General features: G+C 38.6%; 1 protein-coding gene across 1 annotated transcript in view; it reads left to right on the plus strand.

Annotated features, from left to right (window-relative positions):
- Positions 1 to 25,892, plus strand: part of Sorcs1 (sortilin related VPS10 domain containing receptor 1) — a gene marked incomplete at its 5' end in the record, with an annotated part of 425,698 nt that overhangs the window by 54,516 nt on the left and 345,290 nt on the right. Inside the window, 1 exon segment of the mRNA XM_059253740.1 lies at positions 24,313 to 24,380. Within this exon segment, the coding sequence (XP_059109723.1) occupies positions 24,313 to 24,380 (68 nt within the window).

A 25,892-nucleotide genomic window follows, 5' to 3' on the forward strand; every position in this document is an offset into this window, starting at 1 on the left:
CCATAGAACTGGGCACAGTTCTCTGTTTACATTTCCACATTCCATGGACTAACTTATTGTGAAATCTCAAGCTAAGCTGTCTTGGGTAATAAATATACAATACATTGAAAAATGATCATCCTTACCTTGGAAGGAAGAAACACAATTCTGTTAGTAATTTCTCTGTCAGTATTTATTTATCTCTATGTGTGTATGCATATTGGAATTTTTCTTCTAAGTCAACACAGTGATAACCAGAGACATTATGCCCTGATTGAATCGAAATATTGTATTTTCCTTGACTATATTTTAGTAATAGCCTTTTTGTGTTTTAAAAATCTAATTCAAGCTCTTATACAATGCAATACAAGAATATGCTGCAACTCTTAGTTAAATGTGACCACTTCCAGTTACCTAAAGACTTATAGAAATGAATTATGTGTCTTGGCTTATGTACTGATATTTACTTCTTGATGACGTGAGGTTTGGAACTCCACAGAAATGTTGGGGCTAGTATGTTTCTATGAGTCTTGGGATAAAAATTGCTTTGGGTGGTTAGGTTTTAGCATACTTTTTCAAGACATCATAAAACCTTTAAACCTTAAAGGCTTCAGAAGAATTCAGTTGTTGGGGAGGGGGTAATTTATGTGGAGTAAGAGACAGTCAGAACAAATAAGCATTAAAACACATTGTGAGTTACAAACTTCCTGGTATGGTAATGAGGAGTCCTGGGCCACAGTTATTCTGGTGGTTTCGCCATTTCCCTGAGCACTGACATTTTTATATGACTCAGTCCAGTGTTAGGAATAACAATTTAATTCTCAAAGATGAAAATGTGAGTTAGTCTTTCAAAATTGCCTAAGATCCTAAGTACACAAGTGGAGTGATTTTGTCCATCTTATCTCTCTTCTATCTTTTTTGAACATGCATTGCTTGTGTTAGGAAAATCACCTGCATATCTATAACATAATTTTCTTAACTAAAAGTTAAATACATTGGAATGTCACCCTGGGTTTTATTTATACTTATTCACTAATTGTGATCTAGGTAGCATCCATAATGGTCATTAAGTATTCAAATAAGTTCATAATTTCCCCAAAGACTTAAGTGCAACAAACTCAGTAGCTATAATTGTATTCAAATTTCAATTTAATTGTTTTTCTGAATAAAAAATTGGGGACAACTGTAGGCATTGCTGAGTAGTGACAAATCCATACTTTTTTGTAGATAAGAACTCCTTTCATTTCCAGTATTCAGTGCTTCTCAGAAACTTCTCCACCTTGTTTATTTATCTTTGGGAGTAAAGGTATCTCTTAAGCCTTCAAATACTGAAAATATATGCATTTCCTAGAACACTGGACTCCATGAAAGCAGGTTTTTTTGAGTCGTCCCTATCTAAATTGTGGTATTATGATTGATGACACCCCTTGACACTTGTTAAGGAATTACTTATATTTTTATCACCATGGATTTCCACCCCTTCTCATAAACAAATGAAACCTTTAGCTCAAAGTTCAATGAATCAAGTTTAAATGAAATAAATTAAAACTCTTAGGGGAATGAGTGTTAAGAAGAATGAAGCATTGATGACCTCTTAGCAGTTGTAATTCTCCACATTGAATTATTGACAGTGTGTGACACCATAACCTCACAAATTGCAATCTATAAACAGCTTAGAGAATATGACCTTTGGATTACTGTGGATCTTGTGAGGGCTTAAGCTTATTACAAGCAGCTACCCACAGTATATTTCCTTGTAGGTTGCAGAAGGAGAGAATGCATTTATCTAGAGCAGTGGATACTATTTAGACAGAGCTCAGCAATGCCATATCCAGGCAGAAGTGATAGATAGCGAATGTCAGAAATCTCCTTGGCTGGGGTGGAAGTGTTGCACGTTTCCTCATCATTGATTTGTAGTCACTTAGTACAAAGAACTAATTAGTTGAAGTTTCTGACTTATGCACTTTTCTCCACTTTTGCAAGAGTGGGGACAGAGAATTCACAAATAGGATGTAGAAGCTTTGCCACATTTTTGTTGGTCTTTCTGCCTTTCATTATTTTCCAATAAGCTACAGCTAAAAGTCTCAAATCTCAGGTCTTGCACTCTATTACCAATGATAAAGTCATCTTTAGTGTCACTTTACATTATTTTGGCAACAAAATAAGCAGATATAAAATCTTTACATATTTATTCTTGTGTGATGAATTTGGGTAACAACTCATGGAAATGGTTCATTCTATTAGCCCATCATTACTTCTGACTTGTTTCTTCCACATCCTCCTCTTAGTTTAAGGTCATACTTTTATTAGGTTTCCACCATTGTATTTGTAGTGAAACACATCCAAAATGTCGAAAATAGACCTGGAGTCTTGACAAAAGTTATTTTACTGGTTCTTCTGTGAATGGGCAGTGTGGGTTTAGGCAATTCATTTAATGTTTCTGGGCTCCAACCTCCCTGCATGGTAATTATCACATCAAAAAAATGTTTGAGGCAGTACTATTGGCAGAAATTTAAATATACTATCTCACTTTATCCTCAGGATAATCCTTTTAAATAAGATCAGGCAATATTCTAAACTTCAGCTTGAGGTTACTAAAGGTTGCAGAGGTTATGTCCTATAAAAGTGGCAGAGTTAGGACGCCAGGTTGGGAAAGTTTGGTTTAAAAGTCAGGATGTTAAAAACAGGGTATACAAATGCATTTGCTGACAGAACCTTGCAAGTGGTACCAGTGAGTTTGCTGGAATAAATGGAGATGCTATCTCTAAGTGGAGATAGCTTGCTGCAGCCCTTCAGCTGACTGTGTGACTTCGGGGTGGGAGGATCCTACAATGTTTGAGTTTTAATATAGTTTATTATGAGAAATAAATTTTTCTCAGTATATTTAATTGATGGCAATTGATCTACTTTGTTTTGAAAACATGTCAAGAATCTAGAATGTGTAGGATGAACAAAACATTTGGGTTATTGTGGTTTTCTTCTCATAGCATCTGCTTCCTGATCTCTTGCTCAACTCTGAAAAGTTAGCATACACTCTTCCTCAGTTTTCCCTGTGCTATCCAACTGGCCATCTTTTCTGTCATATTTTGGTATTTTCTTTCCATTTATACTCTGATCACTCTGTGAAGAAAGTTCAAACTTCCCACTACAAATAAATAGATTACTGAATGTCTGTTTTGTTTGTTTGCCTTCACTGTCAGAAACTTAATATGCTAATAGTTGGCAAACTACAGCAAGACATCCAAACACAGACAATATTCTGTTTTTGAAAATGAAGTTTTATTGAAATAAATGTGAGCTAATTGTCTATATGTTGCTTTTGCAACAGAACTGAAGAACTAAAACAGTTATCACAAACATTTGGTAGCCCACAAACCTAAAATGTTTATTATCTGATCTTTTAAGGAAGAAGTTTTATAACACTTGCTAATTCCTTACTTTTAGAACTATCAAATTAAACTCTGTATTTCCAGTTATCACATTTATCATCCCTAACTCAAAACTCGCTAATTGTGCTTATTTACCATACAAATCTACACAAAGACTTCTAAGGCTTCTCAGCTTAGCATTAGAGAACATTGAAACTAATCTTCCTCTGTCTTCCTATTCATTTTTTTTGAAATGACAATACATTCTCTAGACTGGATTAAATAACAAATCCCAACTGTACCATGCCAACACCAACTGTGACATTTGAGAATACAGCACCATTGTACAACACAATTTGGAACCCATCATTATATGACCTAAACTATTTAATGGGCATTTATAATTCTGATCAAACTTATTACTAAAGAAAGAATTATCACATGGCAAGGTGGATGGTAAAATTGTACAAATAAACTCATTTTTTCTCATATACATTCATATTTTAAAGCATGAATGTCTTTTTGTGTAATCATTCATTTATTAACAATATCCTGGCAATTTCTTTAATTAGATTTTGAGCTAATTGGCAAAGGCTTTTTTTCATTTTTAATTTAACATCAAACAAATTTACAATTGAAAGAAGTACACAAGCAACATTTAATGAAAATAATGTGCCCTAGACTTAACAGAAGCGTCTTGCTAAATTTAAGATAGGGCAGGAACTTAATCCAGGGAAGTTAGGAAGGCTTCCCAGAGGAGCTGACACTTGAGCAGGGTATTGAAATTTTACAAGACCCCATGGTTCAAAAACTTCATAATGGTTCTGTAAGATGAATTGCTAAATTATCTTATTAACAAAAATCCCAGAGCCAGATATTGGGGTGAAAACTGAGCAATCAGAGGAATAGGACAAACCACAGCCAACCTCACCTTACCAACTCCTCAGCCTCTCGAGAGCACTACTTCCTGTATACTCATGCCTATATGCCTTTCTGTCCCTGCCCTCTTACTTCCTCTCTCTGACCAGCTACATCACTTCCTCTTTCCACCCAGCTCTATCACTTCCTGTCTGTCTGTACAGACCTCCAGACCTCTATGGTTAACTAGTACTGGGAATTAAAGAGATGTGCCACCACGCCTGGCTCTGTTCCCAGTGTGGCCTTGAATTCATAGAGATCTGAATGAATCTCTGCCTCTTGAATGCTAGGAGTAAAGGTGTGTGCTACCATTGCCTGACATCTATGTTTAATATAGTGGCTGGCTTTTCTCTCTGATCCCCAGATAAGCTTTATTGGGGTGCACAAGTAAAATATCACCACCTTTCCCTTTTTTGTCTAAAATAAAAGTTATAACTAATATAAGAAAAACTATATACAATAAATACAATATATACAATATGTACAGGAAATAAATACATCAACAATGTCTAGTCCATTTGCATTTGACAAATTAAGCGAAAATATTCCATTATCTATCCTATTTTGGTGAGTCCAAAATGTACCTAATTCACTTTCTATCTTAACTTGTATTACCAGCCGAAAAATATCTTTGATGCCTTTCAAACTAACACACTTTACACCTCTTAGTGAGTTTCTTTTCTGAATTTCTTAACAAGGATAACTATAACTATCTAGTCAACTCCCTCAGACACCAAGAAGGAAATAATATTACCTAGTAAAACAGGACGTGCAAACAAGGAACTTCCAAAAAAAGTGATTTATAACAGAAACAGCCAGCTTCCTGGACAGTCACCTGAGGTTCCTCTGCAACATTGGAGTATCCATTCTTCAGCCTACAGCCTTAGCATATCTGACAGACTCATATGTCAAGCAGGATTTTCTAAAGAGCCTTTCCACCTTGTCTTGGCAAGGATCGGCAGTCCTTTCTTTTGTGTCCTGCTTGTCCGTTTTGGACAGACAGCATACTGTCAGCAGTCAAGGTAAGGGCATTTTCTTGCCCAGTGGCTAACTTTTGCCACAGTGAAAGTAAACTCCATATGGGGTTTCTTCAATGCCCATCATTTTTTCTGAAATTGATTGGTGCTGCCAGGAGCAGACATGTCTCATTGTCAAAAAAAAAAAAAAAAGTATGTTATTAAAACATCTTAAATGCCATATTCTGCAGATCTCTGAAGGGTTTGCAGATGACCTATCTATCTAAAACATATTTCTACTTGACCTTGGAAACATATCTAATATGACTACAAGTTTGATTGCAATGACTAACTACTAACTTACATTTCTTTATATCTTAATTAGTTGGTAATAATAACTTTCAAGGACTAACAATTTGCATTACATTGTTAAATGAACTGTATAGGTACAATACTTTGAACAAGATTAGAAACATGTACAGTATTTTCTAACAAAATCAATCTCAAATTTGTATCAATACACACAATTTATATACAATATACAAAAATCCAATCCAATGTAAAATATTTAAAACTAGTAGTTGCCTTTTAAAAGTATATTCAATTATCTAGTCTTTATCCATCATAGTTCTAAGATTAGAAGGAAGTTAAAATTGCAGGATTCAGGATTATAAGTAGTGTGAACAGCTAAAACTGGGGAGGAGAAATTTGTTATTAAAAAAGAAAGAAAGAAGAACCCTGGAATCCAGGCTTCCATATTGAATGGAGAGATAATCCTGCACTGTTTCTATGCAGGAGAGTAACAATTAGATTATACCTACATTGTAAATTCCAAAGGGTCAGAAATGACATTGCATGCATCTGTTTTCCTCCCACAGGGATTGCTAGCTCTCCCTTGAACATAGTAAGCATTTAATAGATAGTTGTTCCTTGATTAATTTCTTCATGGGGATGAAACATTTCTCCTTGACTGGTAGCCAACAGAAACTTGAGTTTTTTCTTTGAGCTTGAAAAAATGCTTATGCCATAGGAATTTAAAAAATAACTGCAAGTAACATCAAAGTGATGTAAAGTACAAAACTCATGGCACTTCTAAGTCCATGTCCTCTTCATTCTATGAGCTAAAAGTTTTGTTTTCAGCTTCAAGCACGAATTTGGCAAGTTCAAAACTACCCAAGGTAGAAATGTTATTCTCATGTAAACCCTTTAAGGTAACATTGGAAAATGCTTATTCTTTAAACTCCTTGAGGGTGATATACTCCTGATGCTATTGTTTGGACCAATGGGAAATGGAATGATCTTTCATCTTTCCAATGTTGTCAATAGAATGGGGTATTTTGCTCTTACTCCTGAGTTTGAAACCAAGAAATCACCAGCTCACCAGCTTGCAATAGTTGTCATCATCAAGAGTAATGGAATAAGATCTCAAATTATGTGTGTGTCATTGGAGCATAAAAAGAAGAAACATTTTAGAATTTATGCTCTGTAGACATTTGTTCCTATGGGAACTGTTTTGTTTCCTTCTTTGAGGAGACCTAATATGGAATTTCACCTTAGGAATTTTTCATAGCTATTTCCCTGTTTGACATTATTATTATAAGAGAGTCAAGGTCATTCCCTCTTTGACATGATTCAGTTTTCCTCACTATTGTTTTGATGCAGATGTATTTAGCTATTAGCAATGTCTACAAGTAGCAGCTTCATCAGTCTTATTTTGGAGACTGACTACTACTACTTTGGATTCTGGAGTCTGGGGCTTATCCAGTTCACAGTGTCTCGGGCCCATAGGAGTCATGCTACAAGTAAATATTATATCATTTTCTATGGATTGGCCTTATACTGTGCTCATCAAAATATCAGATATGATGTCACAAGTGTTAGAGTTTATGCGGCAGAGTACCTTGGCAAGTCAGGGCCAAGGTATTTCATAGAGATCACAACACACAACAAAATTTCACTCAAGACATTTATTGCAGGTGAGGTGGGATGAAAGGCCATCTTGGAACAAGGACTAGATAGATAGATAGATAGATAGATAGATAGATAGATAGATAGACAGACAGATAGATAGATAGATAGATAGATAGACAGATAGATGAGACAGGTAAGCAGACAGAAGGACAAGACAGACAGACAGAGCAAGAGTGAGCCCTGATGGTGGAACCTTTTAAAGGGTATATGAGTTGCATTTGCTGCTGGTGATGACACTTAGTCCTTGAAGGCAGGCTGGGAGAGCACCTGGTTTCTACCAAGTAATAGTTGCTCACTTAGCCCTTTAGAGTAAAGGAAAGGGTCTCACACTCTGTAGCCTATCTTCCTCCTCCACATACAAGTGAAATCTGTCACATAAGGACTTAACCTTTATCTATATTGTACCTGCCACTCTGCCAGGCACAGTCATTCAATAATTCTGCCAACTGTTATCTTTTCTTCATGACAGTGTGCTAAACAGTGATTTATTGCTTGAATACACATTGCCTTCATGGAAGTGATTTGTTTAAAACAACAGTAAAGAGCTAAATAAATTATTCATTCCATGCTAATTCTTCACTTTTATGTGCTGTAGTAAGCGTCAAAATAAGCAGCCTGTAGGGCATTTTATTTTTGCCACATTAATCTTGGACAGTTTAAAAGAAGGGCGGGGAGGGAAGGTGGAAACGTAAAGAAGTCCCATTTTCAAGAAAATAGATTTCTTTTTCCCCTACAGCCTCCTGCAGAAGTAGAGGGTTCTAGCAGATCTGCCTGCTTCCTCTGCCCATAGTCACTTTGTGAGCCCCTTACTGGCGCCCTCCCACTGAGGACAAGGACCCCTTGGTGCACCTGTTCATCATGAAGAATCCTGCTGCTCCTCTTCTCAATTTTCTTTCACTATGGCAAAGTCCCTGTCACAGATCCAGAAAGCAAGTGAGATCTTTCCTGGGAGATTTGCATTTCCAGGAGCAGACAGAATGTTGGGTTTGTAAATTTCACTGATGTTGATTTAGAATTGAAGGCTTATAAAGTGTGAGAAGCAGTGGTGACATAGTTCTCTGCTTCTGCAGCTGATTTCCAGGGCAGCATGGAGGTGCTCCCTTGATTCTCCTTCTGGAAGCATTGTCCTCTGTGTTTGAGCCAGAGACCTAGGGGTGATATTCAATGCATGAAATCTCATGTTAGCAGAGGAGCTAATGGATGGCTGGGTTGTGGATTCTCAGTAGGTTTCACACTGTTTTTTTCTAAGTAGGACTCCTCCATAGATTGTGCTTGCTGATGGGCACTGCAGGAGGTAGGATGTTCCCTGTCACATCTACAGAGGTCACAAAGAATGCAATGCAGAGATATACCCCTATCAAGGTCTTCGAACTGTTAACACAGCCCATTGTCTGCTTCCACATCAGAAGTCAAGAAAATCTAAGTTTAAATATGTACCACCTGAGCCCCAAACCCATACACACCTCTCAGATTCATATGGAATGGATCTAAAGATATGTTGTGAATAAAGTTCCAAGACTGTTAAAAGAACTGTATTGGTGAAATTATTAAAGCCACTCCACGTAGTTAAAAGGGGGGTTTATTAGTGGTGTAACTTACAAATGAAGGGATAGGTAGGTTGCAGGGTCTGGGGAAGACGTAGCTCAGTCTGGTGGTGTTCTCTGGAGAACTCTGCTCGGTCTACCTCTAGTGTCCAGGGTCCAGGAACCAAGAGAGGGCGGCACATCCGGATCTCGGGTCTTCGGGGCCCTCTCTTGGCCCCACCTTGTAAGCCTGACAGTTACTGAAGCCTCAATGGGAGTTGGAACTTCCAGATCAAAGCTGGGGACTGTTCCTTTGTCTTTATTTCCTTGGTTCTGAAGACTTGCACAGTCTCTAAATCATTCATGTTAAAACTGTGCCCTGGGCTTCCACCTGGCTAGAATATGTTAGGAAAACATTTCATTTGCATTCCTGATAGCACTTAGCAGAACAAAGAGTATGGGGTGGTCAGTGCACCTAAGAAGTTAGATCAACATTAGAGGGCCAGGAGTTAAGTTGAATCAAAAAGGAAAGAACAAAAGACCAGAACAGAAAGAACAGAGAGACACAGAGAGAGAGAGAATCCAGCATTTTGTTGTTTGAAAACAAGTATACTTTGAAACTTTTAAGCTCTTGCCTTTCTCTCCTTAAAAAGACGAACATAGTTTGACTGATACACATTTGAAGTTAGAGTCTGATTGTGGAAGTTCAAATCCCACTTCTGCTATCTATGTTCTACTTAGCAAATCTAGGTGAAGGAAGGAGGGAGTAAGAAACAAAGTCTTGAGTAGCTGAGTAATAACAATACAGATTATTACTCAAAATGTTTAAGATACAAAAATGTTGAATGAATTAGTGATAGAGTTCGGATAGTAAAGGGGACTGTAATGTCATTAATGAGTATTTAATAAGAAGTGATGAAGGTTAAGTGAATTAACTAAGGTCTTAGCCAGGGTACCAAGGTTTATTCTGTTACCAATTCAGTTCTGTCAACCACTGAAAAGCGCCACCTGGGTACTGTGCACACGCTTTGGCCTTCTCCCCATTACACAGAGCAGGAGACTTTGAGGATTTCATAGAAAAAAAAAAAGATGAAAGACTCCGGATTGAGATTTAATTCCACATCTGTACCCTGATGTGTTTTTATTCATCCAGGGCTGTCCTTTCCTACATAGAAGAAACTCACTGAATGATTACAGTTCTCGGCAGTGTCCCTGCCAACCTTCAGGAACCTTGCAGATTTGTGCATGAAAGCTAACACTCTTGAATTAAAGGACAGAGGAATCAATAAACCTTTGGATGGGATCATAGACATGTTTTACAACCACTTGTCCCTCACAAAAGAGATACACGGCATTGAATTATCTTTGGCATTTAATCTTTTAATCAGTCTCAGCTTTCAAGAGGAAATCCTAGGCATTTGAGTACCATTCCTGAAGTTGGAATTTGATGAAACAGCAATGGTCTTGTCATGCAGTTACCGGATGTTTCCTAATTCCACTCAACTCTAGAGGTTGGCTGCAGCAACTGCTATGTAATTGAAACATGTTGTGAATTCCTCAAAAAGTTCAGCCCTGATAGAAAAGCCTTCGTCCTGTCAGATCATTGACAAACACTGACACTCAAGGGCAGGAGGGAGATATTTTAAGTTCACCTGTAATAGAGACAGGAAAGGGGATTTGGCATGATGCTGATTTAAACATGAGGGTAGGATCCAGATTGTGTCTGAGTCAGCTGTTTTCTAAAATTTAAAACCTAGCATTAGTGTAAAGCCCCAATCATTTGAAAAGATGGAGAAACGTGGTAATGTTTCACTTTTTTAAAACTGGTGGCAGTGGCATAAAGGGTGACATGGGAGAAGCAAGTAGAGCTGTGGGCACTGTCCTCAGAGCATCCTGAAAACTGGTATTTCTAAAGCTTGAGTGAAGTTAGGTCATCATGGAACTTAAGGATTGGTGATATTTGGAGGGGACAAGGGGGTTATAGTGTTAAGGAAGACACAGTGTTCAGCAGGATGAATACTAAGAACTCTGAAGATTAGAGCAAGTCAAGGAATTTAGCACGGACTGCTTTTCCAGGAGGAAGAGGTCCCAGCGAACACAATGTAACCATGGAGAAAATGCAAGCCTGAAAAGGCATATTGACTTCGTCAGTGCCATGGTGTTTACAGCCGAGTCTGGGCTCAAGTCCATGTTGCCTGATTCATAGCGTAGGACTGCAAAAGGCTTAATGAGCATCGAATGGGAAATCCTGTCTGAAGGTGAATTTACAGTGGAGCTAATGAAGTTTAAGATTCAGAGTCTCCATGGGCAAAGGGTTTTGTGAATGCTGGAGTTTGGGAGCTGTAGATTGTTCCAGGTGGGACAGGAAAGCTGCCTGCCATCAGAACATTTCTATTTACTCACTTCTGCTAATCCTCCTGCAGCCTTTTCAGAAGAGAAAATATGAATTATTAAAGACCTATGATCACTTCTGGTCGAACTATGGTTGAAGTAAATATTCGATCTGGGAATTCATTTAATTCTTCATTTTGTATCATTTTTTTCAGAGTCCTAAAACAGTATCACTATGTTCCCCAAAAATCTCTAGTCTATGAGTGATGCTATATAGTGCAGCTGTAGACCTATCTGTTTCTCCCAATGTCATAAATCAAATCTGTCCCCAATCTTATACATACAACCCCCTGATTTATGTACCAAATCAGCACATAGTATATGAAGATTATCCTTTAGATATCCCTCATTCAGTAGCTGGATCTTCCTAAAATATGACCTACATCATTTGCCAAATGTCACACTTAGGTAGTCTTTCCAATTTTTTAAAAAAAAATCGGTTTGTGTTTTTTGAAAGAATAAAAACATGCCAATTTTTATATCAACCATTACCCATGCCATTATAAAAGTTTAGAATTAGAATCGTACATATTTTGGTTCTGTGACTAAAGGATGAAGAATATATTAGAATTGCTTAACTTCCATGAGTTTTTTTTTTTTTTAAATATACTTTACTTGACATGTCAAGCTGTTATTTAAGGAGCTAAAGAGATAGCTCTTCAATGAAAAGCAACTCCTATTCTTGCAGAGGACTCAGTATTGCTTCCCAGTATCCACATGGTAGCTCACAATCATCATTTTTTTTAAGACAGGAATTGAGAAATTTATTTAATATATAAACATCCATAAAATAGAAGAGGAGTTAAAATTACTTAAAAATTTATGTCAAAAATAAAATACAAAAAATAAAGTTTCCTTTCTTATTTTCATTTATACTTTTAGCAATTATCTTAGAATAATTTTTTTCAAGATTTTTTAAGAAAATTTTTATTTATTTTACATACAAATCACAGACCCCCCTTCTTCCTTCCTCCCACCCTTCTAGCTGCCTCCGCCAACTCACCCCTCATTCCCTCCTACAAGAAGGTAAGACTTCCCATGGGGAGTCAGCAAAGCCTGGTACACTCAATAGAGGCAAGTTCAAGTCCTTCCCTGTGTCTCAAGCCTATGCGACGTGTCCCACCATAGGCAGTGGGTTTCAAAAAGCCAGGCCATGCACCAGGGGTGGATCCTGATCCTACTGCCAGGGGGCCTCTTAAGCAGATCAAGCTACACAACTGTCTCGCTTATGCAGAGGGCCTAGTCCAGCCCTGTGGAGGCTCCATAGGTATTGGTCTAAATTGCATGAGTTCCCACTAGTTTGGTTTCAACCATCTTTAACTCCAGTTCCAGGGGATCCTGTGCCCTCTTTGGCCTCTGTGGAAACTGCATGGACCTAGTACACGTACATATATTCATGCCAACACTCATATAGATAAAGTGATTTTGTTTAAATTTCAGTTTCATGCCATACATTTTAATCTAAGAATTTTCTTTTAGACCAACTGTGTCCCACAATACCTTATGTACTCAGAAAAAGCAAACAAAACATCTAGTGAACAAATCAGTTGCTATTGTATTGAGTATTGTTTATAAGTGCGTGCAGTGTTTTCTACCTTTCTCACCTTCAGTTTTTCCCGTATGAAAGGGAATGTTGTGACTTCATCTGATTTGACTAAACTCTGATGTTTTATTCTTGATGCTTTTCTTTTCATACTCTGTGGCAAATAGAAGTACATTGAAAAGTACAATAGAAGTATGGCATTATGCGTGTGTATATATACATATATATGATGCATATACACATATACTGTGATCTAGTATTATTTTCATTTTTATTTCAATATCCTCATGCCATTCATATTCTGATACTTGGATCATCATAATATGCATGTTTTTATTTACTTCTTGTACTATTTTTGGAAAATTGTATCTTTTAGAATTGACTCCTTAGAACCATGAATGACAGTGTAAAACCAAGATGGGGGGGAGAGAAGGAAAGCTTGCTGCATCCCGTGGTGTTAAATGTTCGTAACAGGAAGCACGGGAACAGAGTGTCCCTTCATCATTAACATGCAGTTTGCTGCCTAATGGCATGTTTGCTTTGTGTATGAGCTACACAAGAAGAGGCTTAATATTTAGAGTATAATTCTTTTGGAGAATGATTTAAGAACCAGGAAATCTGTCCTTCTCAGACCGTTGCATCAGGAAGTTGGGAGGATATGCCCATCGCTCACATCTCTTCTGTCTTCTCCTATCAAGTCCAGTGTGTACCCCTCTGACTTAAGCAATTAGCCTTCCTCTCTCCCTGTGTCTCTATCTCTCTTTACTTCTCAGAGAGGAAAGGATTCAAGGAATATTCTCTTATTGTCTTGGGGATAAAATGACCTGTATTCTCTGGTTTGCGCCGACGTGCCAAGTGACTCGTTTTATAAAATTTACTCATTTCTTAAAGTTTCATAAAAATGCATGTTGCATGTTGAGTATCATCTTCCCCTCACCCCAAGAGCAGGGACTGATGTAAAGGAGGATACTTTGAGTATGATATCCCTTCCCTCTAAGCAGTAAGGGAACAGAGGAACAAGGACATGATGTGTAGTTTGTAGTTTGGGGCAGACTAGTCCGTACAGCTTTCAGGAACTACAGTCCCCAAACAGTACATTAACTTGCCTGCTTTTGTCTTTGTTCTTTAGACCAAATTATCTTTATGTCTTCAAGATTTGGCTTTGGATATCTTTGGCTATTTAATTATTTTCCATATTATTATCCATGTGTAGAGAAACCTTGTTATAAAAGTACATTTTCTTCGTATTCAGTGTAATTGCTTCATTTTACCACTTTTTTTTTACTTTGTTCTTGTGGAAATATTTGGTTCTTTTTTTAAGGCAATATCGTCTGTTTTAGCATTTCCCTTATCCTGGCTCAAGGCAGAGTATGCTATATAGAATATCATTTGGGTAGAATGAGTCACAAAGAGAAGAAAGAAGAACATAAGGCAGTTAACATTATTGTAGCACGAATCTTAAAAGATCTTATTAATAAAAACAAACCTGGAGACAGGTATTGGTGTGAATGCTGAAAGATCAGATTAATGGAACAAGCCATAGCCACCTCACCTTGCCAATTCCTCAGCTGATCTTGTTTCCTCAAACTGAAAGCTTCTGAATCCTCACCCGAGTTGATCTCAGCTGAACTGCTGCTAAAAGCTAAAAACTTAAAAGGATCTAGTTCCTGGTCCTCACACCTTATATATACACCTTTCTGCTTCCTGCCATAACTTCCTAGGATTAGAGGCGTGTGTCACCACGTCTCGCTTTTCCCAGTGTGGCTTTGAACTCACAGAGATCCAGACTGATCTCTGCCTCCTGAATGCTAGGTTAAAGGCATGTGCTACCGCTGCCTAAACCTATGTTTAATGTAGTGACTGTTCTGTTCTCTGACCCCCAGATAAGTTTATTAGGGTGCACAATATATCAACCACACATTGTTCTCTTGACATGTACATATGGTTTTGACATTATGTCTCATTATTCAATAGCAGGAAAGGAGGAGGGAGAAATGCAGTGCTTAGGTACCATCAGATTACATTGCTTGGTACTGTAACATCAATAGATTTTGGAGGGAAAGTATGCTTTTGAGTCATTCCTCAATGTGGGGAACATCATTAATGTTCTGTTTTGAAAGATTTCTTTGAAAAAGCAGCTTAGGTCAAACAGATTTGATAAGCTTAGGGTTGTTTGCTAAATATAAAGATCTTGTTTTAGGAGTAGGTTCTAATTGTCAGTTATTAAAAATCTTCTCTTGCTAGTCAGCAGGCTGGAAGGGATGTGTATGACCTGAGCAAGGGCTGATTTTTCTCATGTGATACCATCTGGGATACTTCCATAGCTGTTGGCGGTGGGACTATTGCCTTAAGTCTTAGCTACAGATGACCTCTAGTTCAGCAGGGGACCAAATTCATATACAGAACACAGAAAATTTACTGACAAAATTTCTGCACTTCCCCCCATGGGCTATTCACACCCTGTGGCTTGCTCCGTGTCTTGTGTTCATTCAGCTAGCTGCACATCCCTGTCTCCACAGTATCACTGTGGGTTGTCTTATCTTTTGAGTTCCCTAGAGGATATATAGTAGTGGTTTGACTTGCTTAATTTCAGAGTCATGCAGAGGATATTACATAGATAAACATTACACTAAATCGTGTGGGCCTGCCACAAAACATAAGGTCATTTGGGGATTAAATAATTTCCAGAGGCAAAAAAAAAAAAAAAAGTTAAGTGCTTTTTGCATTCAGTTCACTCTTTGTACTGTTTTTAGTTCTCTAATTGTGCTTGTATGTGCTAGATTACTTTTGACTGAGTCCTTGAAGTGTGTGTGTGTGTGTGTGTGTGTGTGTGCGCGCGCGTGCGTGCGTGACAACCTTTATGTCCCCTTTGGGGCACCTTAATGCTATTTAGCCATTATTGATCCCTATACCTTTTGATGAGTCAAAAGATGTGCAATTACACATTCACTTACATCTTCCAAGATAATGATAACATAAAGTAATCTCTTGGAATCTGCAAAAGAGACTATGTTCATTCACCATTGGGAGTCCTTAATCTGCTGTCAGCCAAGTTCTCCAGGAAGTTAAATGGAAAGATCAACTCCTAAGGGGACTTAATTACGGTTCCAAAAGTTTAAATATAAAATTATGTTTAAAATGACCCAAAGCATTGGGGTTGTAATTAAGTAATATGATATATGCAAAATCCTGTCATTGATCCTCATGGTCAAAAACACACAGAGACACACACAACAGTAATAAATAAAACAAAAGACCCTAATATACTATTATCTTGAAGTCAATAAAGATATAATCTTATACCTTTCCATTAAAGAAATATGTTTTCCAGAATTGAGTAAAGGAAAGCACATGCAAATTAGATGGAAATTATGACTACCACCATGTGTGACAATGCATGGTTTTAGATGAAATATTTTGACAAAGCAGTCAGTGAGGGTACATCAGTGATTCCCACTTAGCTCCACCAGTGGTCATACTCAGTGGACAGTTACACACAGTGATTAGGACCATGAATATCATCTTAAACCTGTTCCCCAATTACCAGTTTAGATTAAGGTTACTTAGCTTTTCTGGGCCTCAATTTCCTCATCAAGAAGTGATATAATAACTTAAAATATCACTGATGTTGAAATTTGTATGCACATAGAATAAACATTCAATATTGATGATATTGATAAGAGAATTGTATTTGGCATTCAAGTGACTCACCAAAGATCGCATCCTGATGTTACTCAGAAAATGGTTACTCCTGTTAATTTCTTTGTTGACAGAATCCACTTCATACCACAGAACTATAAACTGAAACTACCTGGTGCTCAATTTCCATCACATCCATGGTTTGAGCTTACAGTTTTATCTTCACCAGTGAAGGTAAAAGGAATTGGCTAGGAGGAAGCTGGGTGAAAGAGGTTTCCTTTCTCTAATGGCTTGGATCCTCAAAGGCACATATATGACAGGTTTGGTCTCAGCCTTTTTTTTTGCTGCAGAAAGTGGTATAGCCTTTAAGAGATGGGGCTTAGTTGGAAGGATGGCAGATCAAGGTTCTTGTCTCTTAAGGGAGTATTGAGATGTGGGCCCCTTCGCTCTTTTTACTTCTGGTTACCATGAGGTAAACAGCTTTGTTCCACCATGAATTCACTGTCATGATAGTATTCCTTTCTACTGGCCTTAAAACAGTGAGACCAACTGACCATGGAATGAAATCTTGGAACCTATGAGCAGAACCAAATTTGTCTGCATTACAGTAATCACTTTGGGCATTTTGTCAGAGTAATGGAAATCTAGTCAGCTCCGTAACTAAAAACCAATACAACAACAAAATGAAAATGTATTATGGAGTACTAAAGGCCCTGTTTCAATCTGCTGGGTGTGGTGAAATCTAAGAGTGAGGAAGTGTTGTGGCAGCCTGCAGATATGAAAATAAAGAGTACAGAGGGTTGGCCTTGTTGCAGAGGACAAGTGGTCATCACTTGAGTCTGATGTCATTGACATGCTCAGTTCCTTCTGGAATTGTACCAACTCTGGGCCTCCTTCTATAAGAAATAACAAAATCTCCTTTGGGTGGATTGTAGGGATCTGGCTTTTGTGCTAAAGGAGATCTCTTGGATATCGTGGCTAGCTCAGAACTCCAAAGCTGGTGTACTGATTCATAAACTATTTCCCTTTCCAGTAAAGAGCACATCCAAGCTAATGGTTAAGGATCCCCAAGAAGAGCCAAAGCCTGTCTCCCAGTTCTGGTATTCTGTGCACTCCTACTCAAAGCTATAGCTAAACCTGTGTTTTCTGCCAAAGCTATCTTGACTTCAAAGCCTCTGTGCTGCCATATTCGGGCTCCTTTTTCTTAAAATATAGTGTCTCTATCCTTTGATTTCTGACCATATTACATGCACTTGGGGAATGCCTCCTCTTTTATAACTTCATCACTGATGATACCTCTCTTGCTTGCTTTCTGAAAGGTATGGGTATGTTTTGCTGCATTTTCAACTTTTATTCTCTTCTGGTTTCCAGGTTGTGAGTCTCTAGGGACTGCTAACAACCCTCTTTCCCCTCCTGCTTCTTCACAGTACATTTTTTTTTTGTTCCCAGCTTTTAGCAAGCCTCACGGAATGTTGATTGAGTTAAATGTGCAAAATTTTCAAGCTGAATGTTCTTTCTTCTGAACAAAGATCTTATGTTCCTGAAATTATATAAGTTCTCATTCTTGAATTTCTTACCCCTTTAGGATTCAGAAAAGATCAATGACATCATTAAACTTCTATTCATTATTTTATGCCCATAGATTTTTATCAGGTCAGATTCTCAAAGGATTCACAATTCCCCCAACGAATAAAAATGTCTAAGTTGAAAAGTTGGATAAATACTTGCTGAACCAAAGACGCAATCTGGAACATGCATATTTCAAAGGAAGGCAGTATGGTTAGTTTGCTTCTTTTTACTAAATTTGGAGTACAAAGAAAGTAATCCAAACCAGAACACCTATTTTTTATCTAGCCGTTCAAACTCCAGATCTCTTGAGACTCTTTATAGCTCTTTGTCCCTGTATTGGCTTCAGTCTTGTATCCATCCAAATGTTCTGTAGCAAGCTGTTAGAGTAAGCAGATAGATAGCCTTTTTAGCTCGATGACAAAGAAACCTTTAGGCCTACTAGAAGCCGATGAGGAAGAGGGAGCTCACTAACTTCAATCTTGTCCCAGCCTCCTGTCATCTTCAGTTAGGCCTGTTCCTGTTCACTAGAGGCAGACAAGGGCCCACCTCAGGAGACAGAGATTATGAGCATTAGCTTGGTTGAGCTCTGTAAGTTCTCCTTAGGTACCACAATTACAGAAACACCTGCCTATCCAAGCCTGAATTATGTTACTTTATAGACTAAGATTCTGCCATCATCTGCATTATTCAGATATTGAGCTACTGAGCATTGGGAAAGAGACTTCAGGATTTTGTGGCACAGATTGCTCACTCTTTAGGAGCCTGAGACACAGTTTATTTCTCTTGAGATTAGTTTCCATAGTTGGATCCATAGAGAAAGAGAAAAAAAAATACAGATTATTGGCAATTGAAAAAAATAAATAAGTATATCCCATTTTCTTTTCTGATGTTTTCATTTTTTATTAATTTTTAATAAATATTGTACTAGTTCTTTCAGAATTTAATACAACTCACTTTGATCGTATTTGCCATTCTATCCCCATCTCTTCCAAGATCCACCCATTTTTCCATCCCTCAAACTTTGTCATCTTTCCCCTCCACCCCCACCATCATGGCCAATATATGCTTCCCAGGTTTTTATAGATATATGGCCTTCCACTGGCATGTAATTGGCTTATTATGGGCTGTACTCTTAGAGAAAACTGCCTCTCTACCAGCAGCCCACGACTATCAATAGCTTCTTTGCTAGGGGTGAAACTTTATGCTCATCTCCCCTCTCCATGTTGAGATTTTGGTCTTGCTTAGGTTTGGACATATTTTGTACACACTGTTCCAACTGCTGGGAGTTCACATGTGCAAGGGTCCTGTGTTGTTGGTTTTTCTTTACTCTTTATTCTTTGGGGCCTACCACCCAACTCCCAAATAAATACATGGAATCTTGTTTCTAACCAGCTTTTCTTAACTTAAATTATCCCATTTACTTTTTGCCTCTGGGTTTTTACTTTCTCTATTCTATATACCTTTCTTTACTTCTTACTTTGTGGCTTGCTATGTAGCTGGGTGGCTGGCCCCTGATTTCGTCCTCTCCTTCGTCTTTTCTTGCTCCTCAATCTTGTCTTCCCAGATTTCTCCTATTTCTCACTCCTCAATCTTCACTTCCCAGGCTTCTCCTATTTATTCTCTCTGCCTGCCATCCCTGCCTATCCTTTTTCCTGCCTTGCTATTGGGTGTTCAACTCTTTATTAGACCAATCAGGTGTTTTATATAGGCAAAGTGACAAAGCTTCACAGAGTTAAACAAATGCAACATAAAAGAATGCAACACATCTTTGCATCATTAAACAAATGTTCCACAGCAGAAAAACAGCGTAACACATCTTCAACTAGTATTCCACAACAGTTCTGCTATGTTCAATAGACACTGTTCTCTTGTAGCTAAGACCACCTCTGACTACTACACTGTTTCTGCCCGGTCTTCCACAATGATCCCAGAGCAGTTATAGGAGGGGATGTAGGACATATGTTCCATTTAGTGTTGAGCATTGCACAGCAGGTGTAGGGGCAGAAAGTAAGAGATGGTAGTGTGTCCCCATTTTCTATGATTTTCCCCCAGATGAAGGCATGTCAAGGTTAGTGGCCAAGCCGAATGTCATGATAAATGCATGACATACTCATAGCATTCTATTTTCCTTCCAGTAGGGTTAAATTGCTTAATTTATGCTTAGGGAAAACTATTTCTTTCCTTGATAAAAGAAGCAGAAAATTCCAGTGCTGCTGTTTAGACAGTGAACAATGAATTTTCATCCTTTGCTCTATAGCACTTAGATGTTGCCAACACATGCCTGACAGAATTGCTTTCCCAGAAAGTTGATCTGAGGGCTCCATAAATGCTCAGAGTTTTGTTTCTAAATTATGGTTTATGGTAACAATGAAAAAATACTGTCATATTTAAAATTGTCATGTGGCTAATAATTTGCCTAATGGAGACTATCTGTTATTAACCAACAATGTTTCCAAATTAATTAATTTTAAGCAAACTCAGAACACTTTTCCAGCTATGTTGGTACAAAAGGTATTTAACTGGCTTTTACTAATTTACAGTGGACCTGTCTGTTTAGTCATGCATATACTAGTGTCTCTATTTATATCTACAAAAGCTTTGTTTTGTAATACAAAGCAGAAAAGGGTTGAAGCTTTGAGGGAGTGAAGTGGTATTTTTCTGTCACAAAGTCCTCAGTGATAATTTCTCACCTTTATGCAAAAAAGTGAGTGGTCAACGTTGATGGAATTGTTCAATAAGGAGTATGGAAGGCTCTGGACAAAGGGCTGCATTGGGGTCCCAGTCTGACTTTATCTCTACACTAAGCAGAAAACCTTTGCTCATTTCCTTAAACACATCACCCTTTCCCATACAGACTACTAAGGAATGGATGACTGCCACACAATGGCTCAGTAGGTGGGTGCTACATTTTCTTTAAGTATGAACAAAGTAAGGTTTTGTAAGGCAAGAATGTGACCAAAAAAAAAGAAAGAAAGAAAGAAAAGAAAAGAAAAAAAGAAAGAAAAAAAAGAGTCACAGCAAGAGACAGATTTCATGTGGTAACAGGAGTTCTGAGACTGGTTAGGAAGGACACTTCTGATATGCTACTGTGGAGAGTTCCAGATATGACTTCATGCTGAGAATGTAGATATTTTGTTAAGTGGAGGTTATCAGCCCACAATTATTTGGATTATTATTATTATATAGTTTGAATAGCCATAGATACTCGAAAATATCCTGTGATTTGGAGTGGAACATAAGAAAGTTGTCATCTGGATTAGTATTTACTGTTTTAATCAGGATTATTTGGGCAACTATACAATGAAATCAAGATATAGTAATAAATAGAAAGCTTATAGACATTATTTCATATAGGTGTATGTTTGTCAAAATAGCCTTCATAGAGGCTGGGGAGATGGTCCCATCAGTAATGTTCTGTTGTTTAAGCATGAGGACCTGAGTTTTGATTCCCAACACCCAGGACAAAACAAGGTGTAGTGGCTTGCATCTGTAACCTCAGCACATGGAAGCAGAGATAAGCACATCACTGGAGGTCATTGTCCAGCCAATCCAGCGGAATCAGTGAGTTCCAGCTTTAGTGAGAAACCCTATCTCAAAATGTTAGGTGGAAAATGATAGAGCAAGAAACCTGATATTGCATATTTGCAGGTAAAACCTCCTCTCTCATACACACACATCTACATGAACACATGCATATAACACACACAGACACACACATAACTGACAATATTCTTGCTTCCACTGAATTTATAGTTAAGTATCATATACTTGAACTAATAAAATCCATACATGAAAATTATTTATGGAGTAAAAATAAATGATCAGTCATATATTATTTAAATAAGTTTTACCACAGTTTTGTTGATTTCTTTAACATTTGAAAATATAAAAGCTGTAAGATGATATAATATCAGGATAGGCAGACAATTAGGTTTTTCAACTTGTCCTTACTTTGGAGCAGTGATTTGTGCTGTGACCCCTTTAACACATGAGAGTGTTATTAAATAGCACTACTAATCAGAAGAGAGCAATAACTCACCAATAAACAATTTAACAGCTCCTACATAGTATCGCATCAGTTAACTGTCTAGGAGTGAGGTGATGAGTAATGCATACACCCAAAGGTGAAAATGAAGGGAAGAGAGACCTCATATAATCGATTGAACACATCACTGAAGGCTGGAAGTTCGTCTTTCCTTCTCGCTCTGGTTCTAAAAACAGAAAGGTGAGATTGGTTTGAACAGCTATGCTGAGAAACATTAGAAAGGACGCCTCTCCTGTGCAGTGTTGATAAACTGCTGGACCGTATCTCTGGCGTTTTCAGTTTTCCTAGCCCAGCAAGAGGAAGCAGAGAATAGATTTCCACTTTTGTGCCCACCTGCCATGGGAAACTCTTAAACAATCACTGTGTGTGTGGGCGGGCTGGCTCACACCATTTCACACTGGGTTAAAGGGCTGCTACTCCTGAGCACCTCTGAAGTCCCTTGTCACATGAATGGGAGATATGGCCCCTAACCATCTGAACTTCATTATTTAGTTTATTGCTACATTGTGTCATAAGAGCAACTACGTAGAAATACTTTCCGCCCATACCCACATTTTCTTGGTAGGGAATTTATAGACCTATTTGGCAAAATCACAGTGAGGTGGAGTTGCAACATCATTCTCTGTCTTCAAACAAACAGCCACCCTGCTGCCACTGATCAGCATTCCTGGGTTGGCTGTGATTGAAATTTAGCACTTAGAGTGACTTAATTGGCACAAGGATCTGTTAAGCATATGCCCCACCACAGGCATGCCATCTGATGTACCCATAGGGTGCCCCACACCTCACACATGCTCATGTCTTGCTGAAGAAGGGAGTTTTGAAGAGATCATTGATGGCAGCTCATACTGTGGGTTGGGAGAGAGCAGCCTTAGAGGACAGGTCTGCAGGGATCTCTGTTGGTCTTCTGGGTAATATAGCTCTCCATTTCCTAGAAAGGAGTCCTACTTGACTTTCTGTGAAATGTTAAGGATCATTGATGCTCCTGTCTTCTAAGTGAGGCACTGTGCCAGTAACCTGGAATTTGGAAGGATTTAGCACGCTTGGGCAGCCACTGCCTCGGAATTCAAGGTTAGAACATTGTGTGCTTGCTGTGGCTATAATTGATCCCAAGGCCTTCAGAGAAAATCCAGGACATTGATGTGAATGGATTTTTGCTGAGTTGAAACATTATAGCAGGGGCAAAAGTTCTAGGGCTAGGACATGCATACCACCCGGAACAGAACAGTGAATAGGCCCAGAACATTCTTCCCTCTTGTCCAAAGAGTGAACAGGCAGAGGAAGAGCAGTGGTTGTGAGCAGGTGCCCTGGGGCTCCGGTACTCCATGAAATCAGGTGGAGCCTATTCATGGTTACAGGTACCAGTGATGCTCGCTCTCATCTCCATGTGCTGTGATGGCCAAGCCTGCCAGGAGCACTGAAAAGCAAGGCTCGGGTCTCTGAAACTCCTGTTTTCTTTTTGAGTTTTTTGTTTTGTTTTGTTTTGTTTTTGTACTGTTTGGATCACAGACCCCAAGCTTCACTGTCCTGTTTGGGTTCTCCTCTGGCATGAGGGAAAATTCTGGATGATCAATTAATGTTTCCTGCATTCTGAACAAATGAACTAAATAGTTCCATTTCCTCTAAGTGAGGCTAGAAACAGGTAACAAACCAAAGGGGCCTTTGCTATGAAGCTAAGGGGAATTTGTTTGGGGTACATTCTTTCCCAGAACCTGTTCCTAGTTTGGAGGCCTCTCCATACCCAACTTTATAAGTCTCAGGGATCATGTGTTCCAGAACTGCTCCATTACAGTTACAATGCCATTGCCTTGCCCATCTGTGGTATAGTAGCTCCCATCTGACTATGAAGTCAAAAGAAATAATTAATCAAATTCACAAAGAAAGGCATGGAGCTAATGCTGAAGATACCCATGCTAATTTATATGTATTTTGTATTTATGATCCATTTTAACTCTTCACAGTAATGGTTCCCAGGAGTTAGCATCTTGCTCTCTACTGCCACTATCAGATGGGCACACTGAGGTTCAGGAATCAAGGATGGTGGACCATGTGGCCCAGCTACGGGAGGTGGGAACTTTACCACTGACATTTCCTGAATATTTACTCAGGGGATAACTTGAAGTGTACATATGTGACAGTTTTGTAAGCTTCCTGGGCAAGACATACATGGACAAAACAGGCATGTATGGGACAAAACTGGCTGTGGTGTGCACTGAGAAAGGTGGACAGGGAAGCTGGCCAGAGAAGATCAGTACCAGGCTGCCAGCCCTTTGCAACAGAAAAGCAGTAACAATTTATCCAATTATGTTAAGCGCCCATTAAAGGAATCCTAAGCCCTCCCTTGGGCCATTTCAGTTCTAAGAGATTGTAATTGTTTGAGACTAACCATGATTTCTTCTTCTGCCTTCAGGTGATTCTCATTTTGACAAAGCTGTATGACTATAACCTTGGGAGCATCACTGAGAGCTCACTTTGGAGGTACGTAGATAAATTAGGCCATAATTACTATGTTGTTTAAGCCTGGTGTCTGCCAGTGCTGTCTCTTGAAGTCTCATTTCCTGGTGGGAAGGTTTCTGGTTATATGCATGCTTTTCTTTCTTTTCATTCTATTTCCTTTAGAGATGCAATGGACTTTGTCTATTGGCAGGCAGGAGAAATGCCTTCTTTTCCTGGTCAATGAGACTGTTGTGTTCTGCTCTTCCTGAGGTGCTAATGTATTTTGAATTCCATAGTTCTCCCTGATCTGGGAACTCATGAAAAGAAAGGGATTGGGCTTCCTGTTGTAGAAGGCCTTACCTCAGCCTCTAACTCTGCAGGAGCCAGCCTCCCCTCAGGTGCAAGATTTTCACAGTTTGCTGTCCATGGTCCTGCAGCTCCCTAGCAGCGCACAAGTGGGCACACAGACATTTGTTATGCATATACACCTTTATCTCAGGGCTGCATGTTGTACTTTATACACATACAAATTGTGTGGAAAAAATACTGTGTCAAATGAATGTATACAAATCATTTATGGGAAGAATATCTCATGAACAAAGATGTTTTTAGGGTGTTATTAGTCTGAGTTAAAAAAACAAAAAACAAACAAACAAAAAAACTCCTCAGTAAACCAACACAGTCTATTTTACTGTTTATTTGGTTTTTTAAAATAGTGCCTGATTCTTGTTAATCTAAATTCTGCCCTTCCCACCAGCCTATTTCAGATGGCCAGGCCCCCACTAGCCTCTGGAATCCAGGAGAGCGCTATCTCTGAATAGTTATTGCCATCTCATCTGGCAATCCCAGAGAGACGATGGATGGAGCTTTGTCTAGATGCAGTCGAGGGGTGGGCCAGGGCTAGTGCTCATCAGTGCACCGAAAGCATGGGCGTTTGGGTTGGTGACTTGATAATCATGAAGTTCTTTAGCACATTAAGTGCCCAGTGCCTAGTGCATTATTTAAACTCAGTAAACCTTGATCAGAATGTTCATGAGTCAGTAAGTTTATGTCTCCTGACAGTTTTTTCTAGTGTATGTGCATTCACAAGAATAAAAGTCCATACCATGCATCTGTCATAAACAGTGCAGACTGTACATTAGACAATTAAGAGACATACAGCCTTGTCTCAGAGAGGCAGAGGGCATTAGCAGACAAAGGTCTACCTACACTGTGGGAAATACATAGAACTACACAGGAGAAGGTGGTAATAGACCACTAAAATTCAACGTCAGCATGCTTCTTTTTATCTGATGAGACATATTAAGAGTGTGTTTTCTAATCTGAGAGAGAGAGGTTAATGAAATAAAAATGGCACCTGCCACCACAGTGCTGGAGAGGCAGAGACAGGAGCATTACCGGAGCTTGGTAGTCACCCAGACTAGCCAAATAAGTCGACTCCAGGTACATGAAAAACTATTTTAAAAAATAAGGTGGAGAGTGATCAAGGATGCATCCAGTAAGTTGACCTCTATTGTCGACACAGCACAGGCATACATGTGCATGTTCATCCCC

Source organism: Peromyscus eremicus, chromosome 1, assembly GCF_949786415.1.
Source record: "Peromyscus eremicus chromosome 1, PerEre_H2_v1, whole genome shotgun sequence".
NCBI classification, from domain to species: Eukaryota; Metazoa; Chordata; class Mammalia; order Rodentia; family Cricetidae; genus Peromyscus; species Peromyscus eremicus.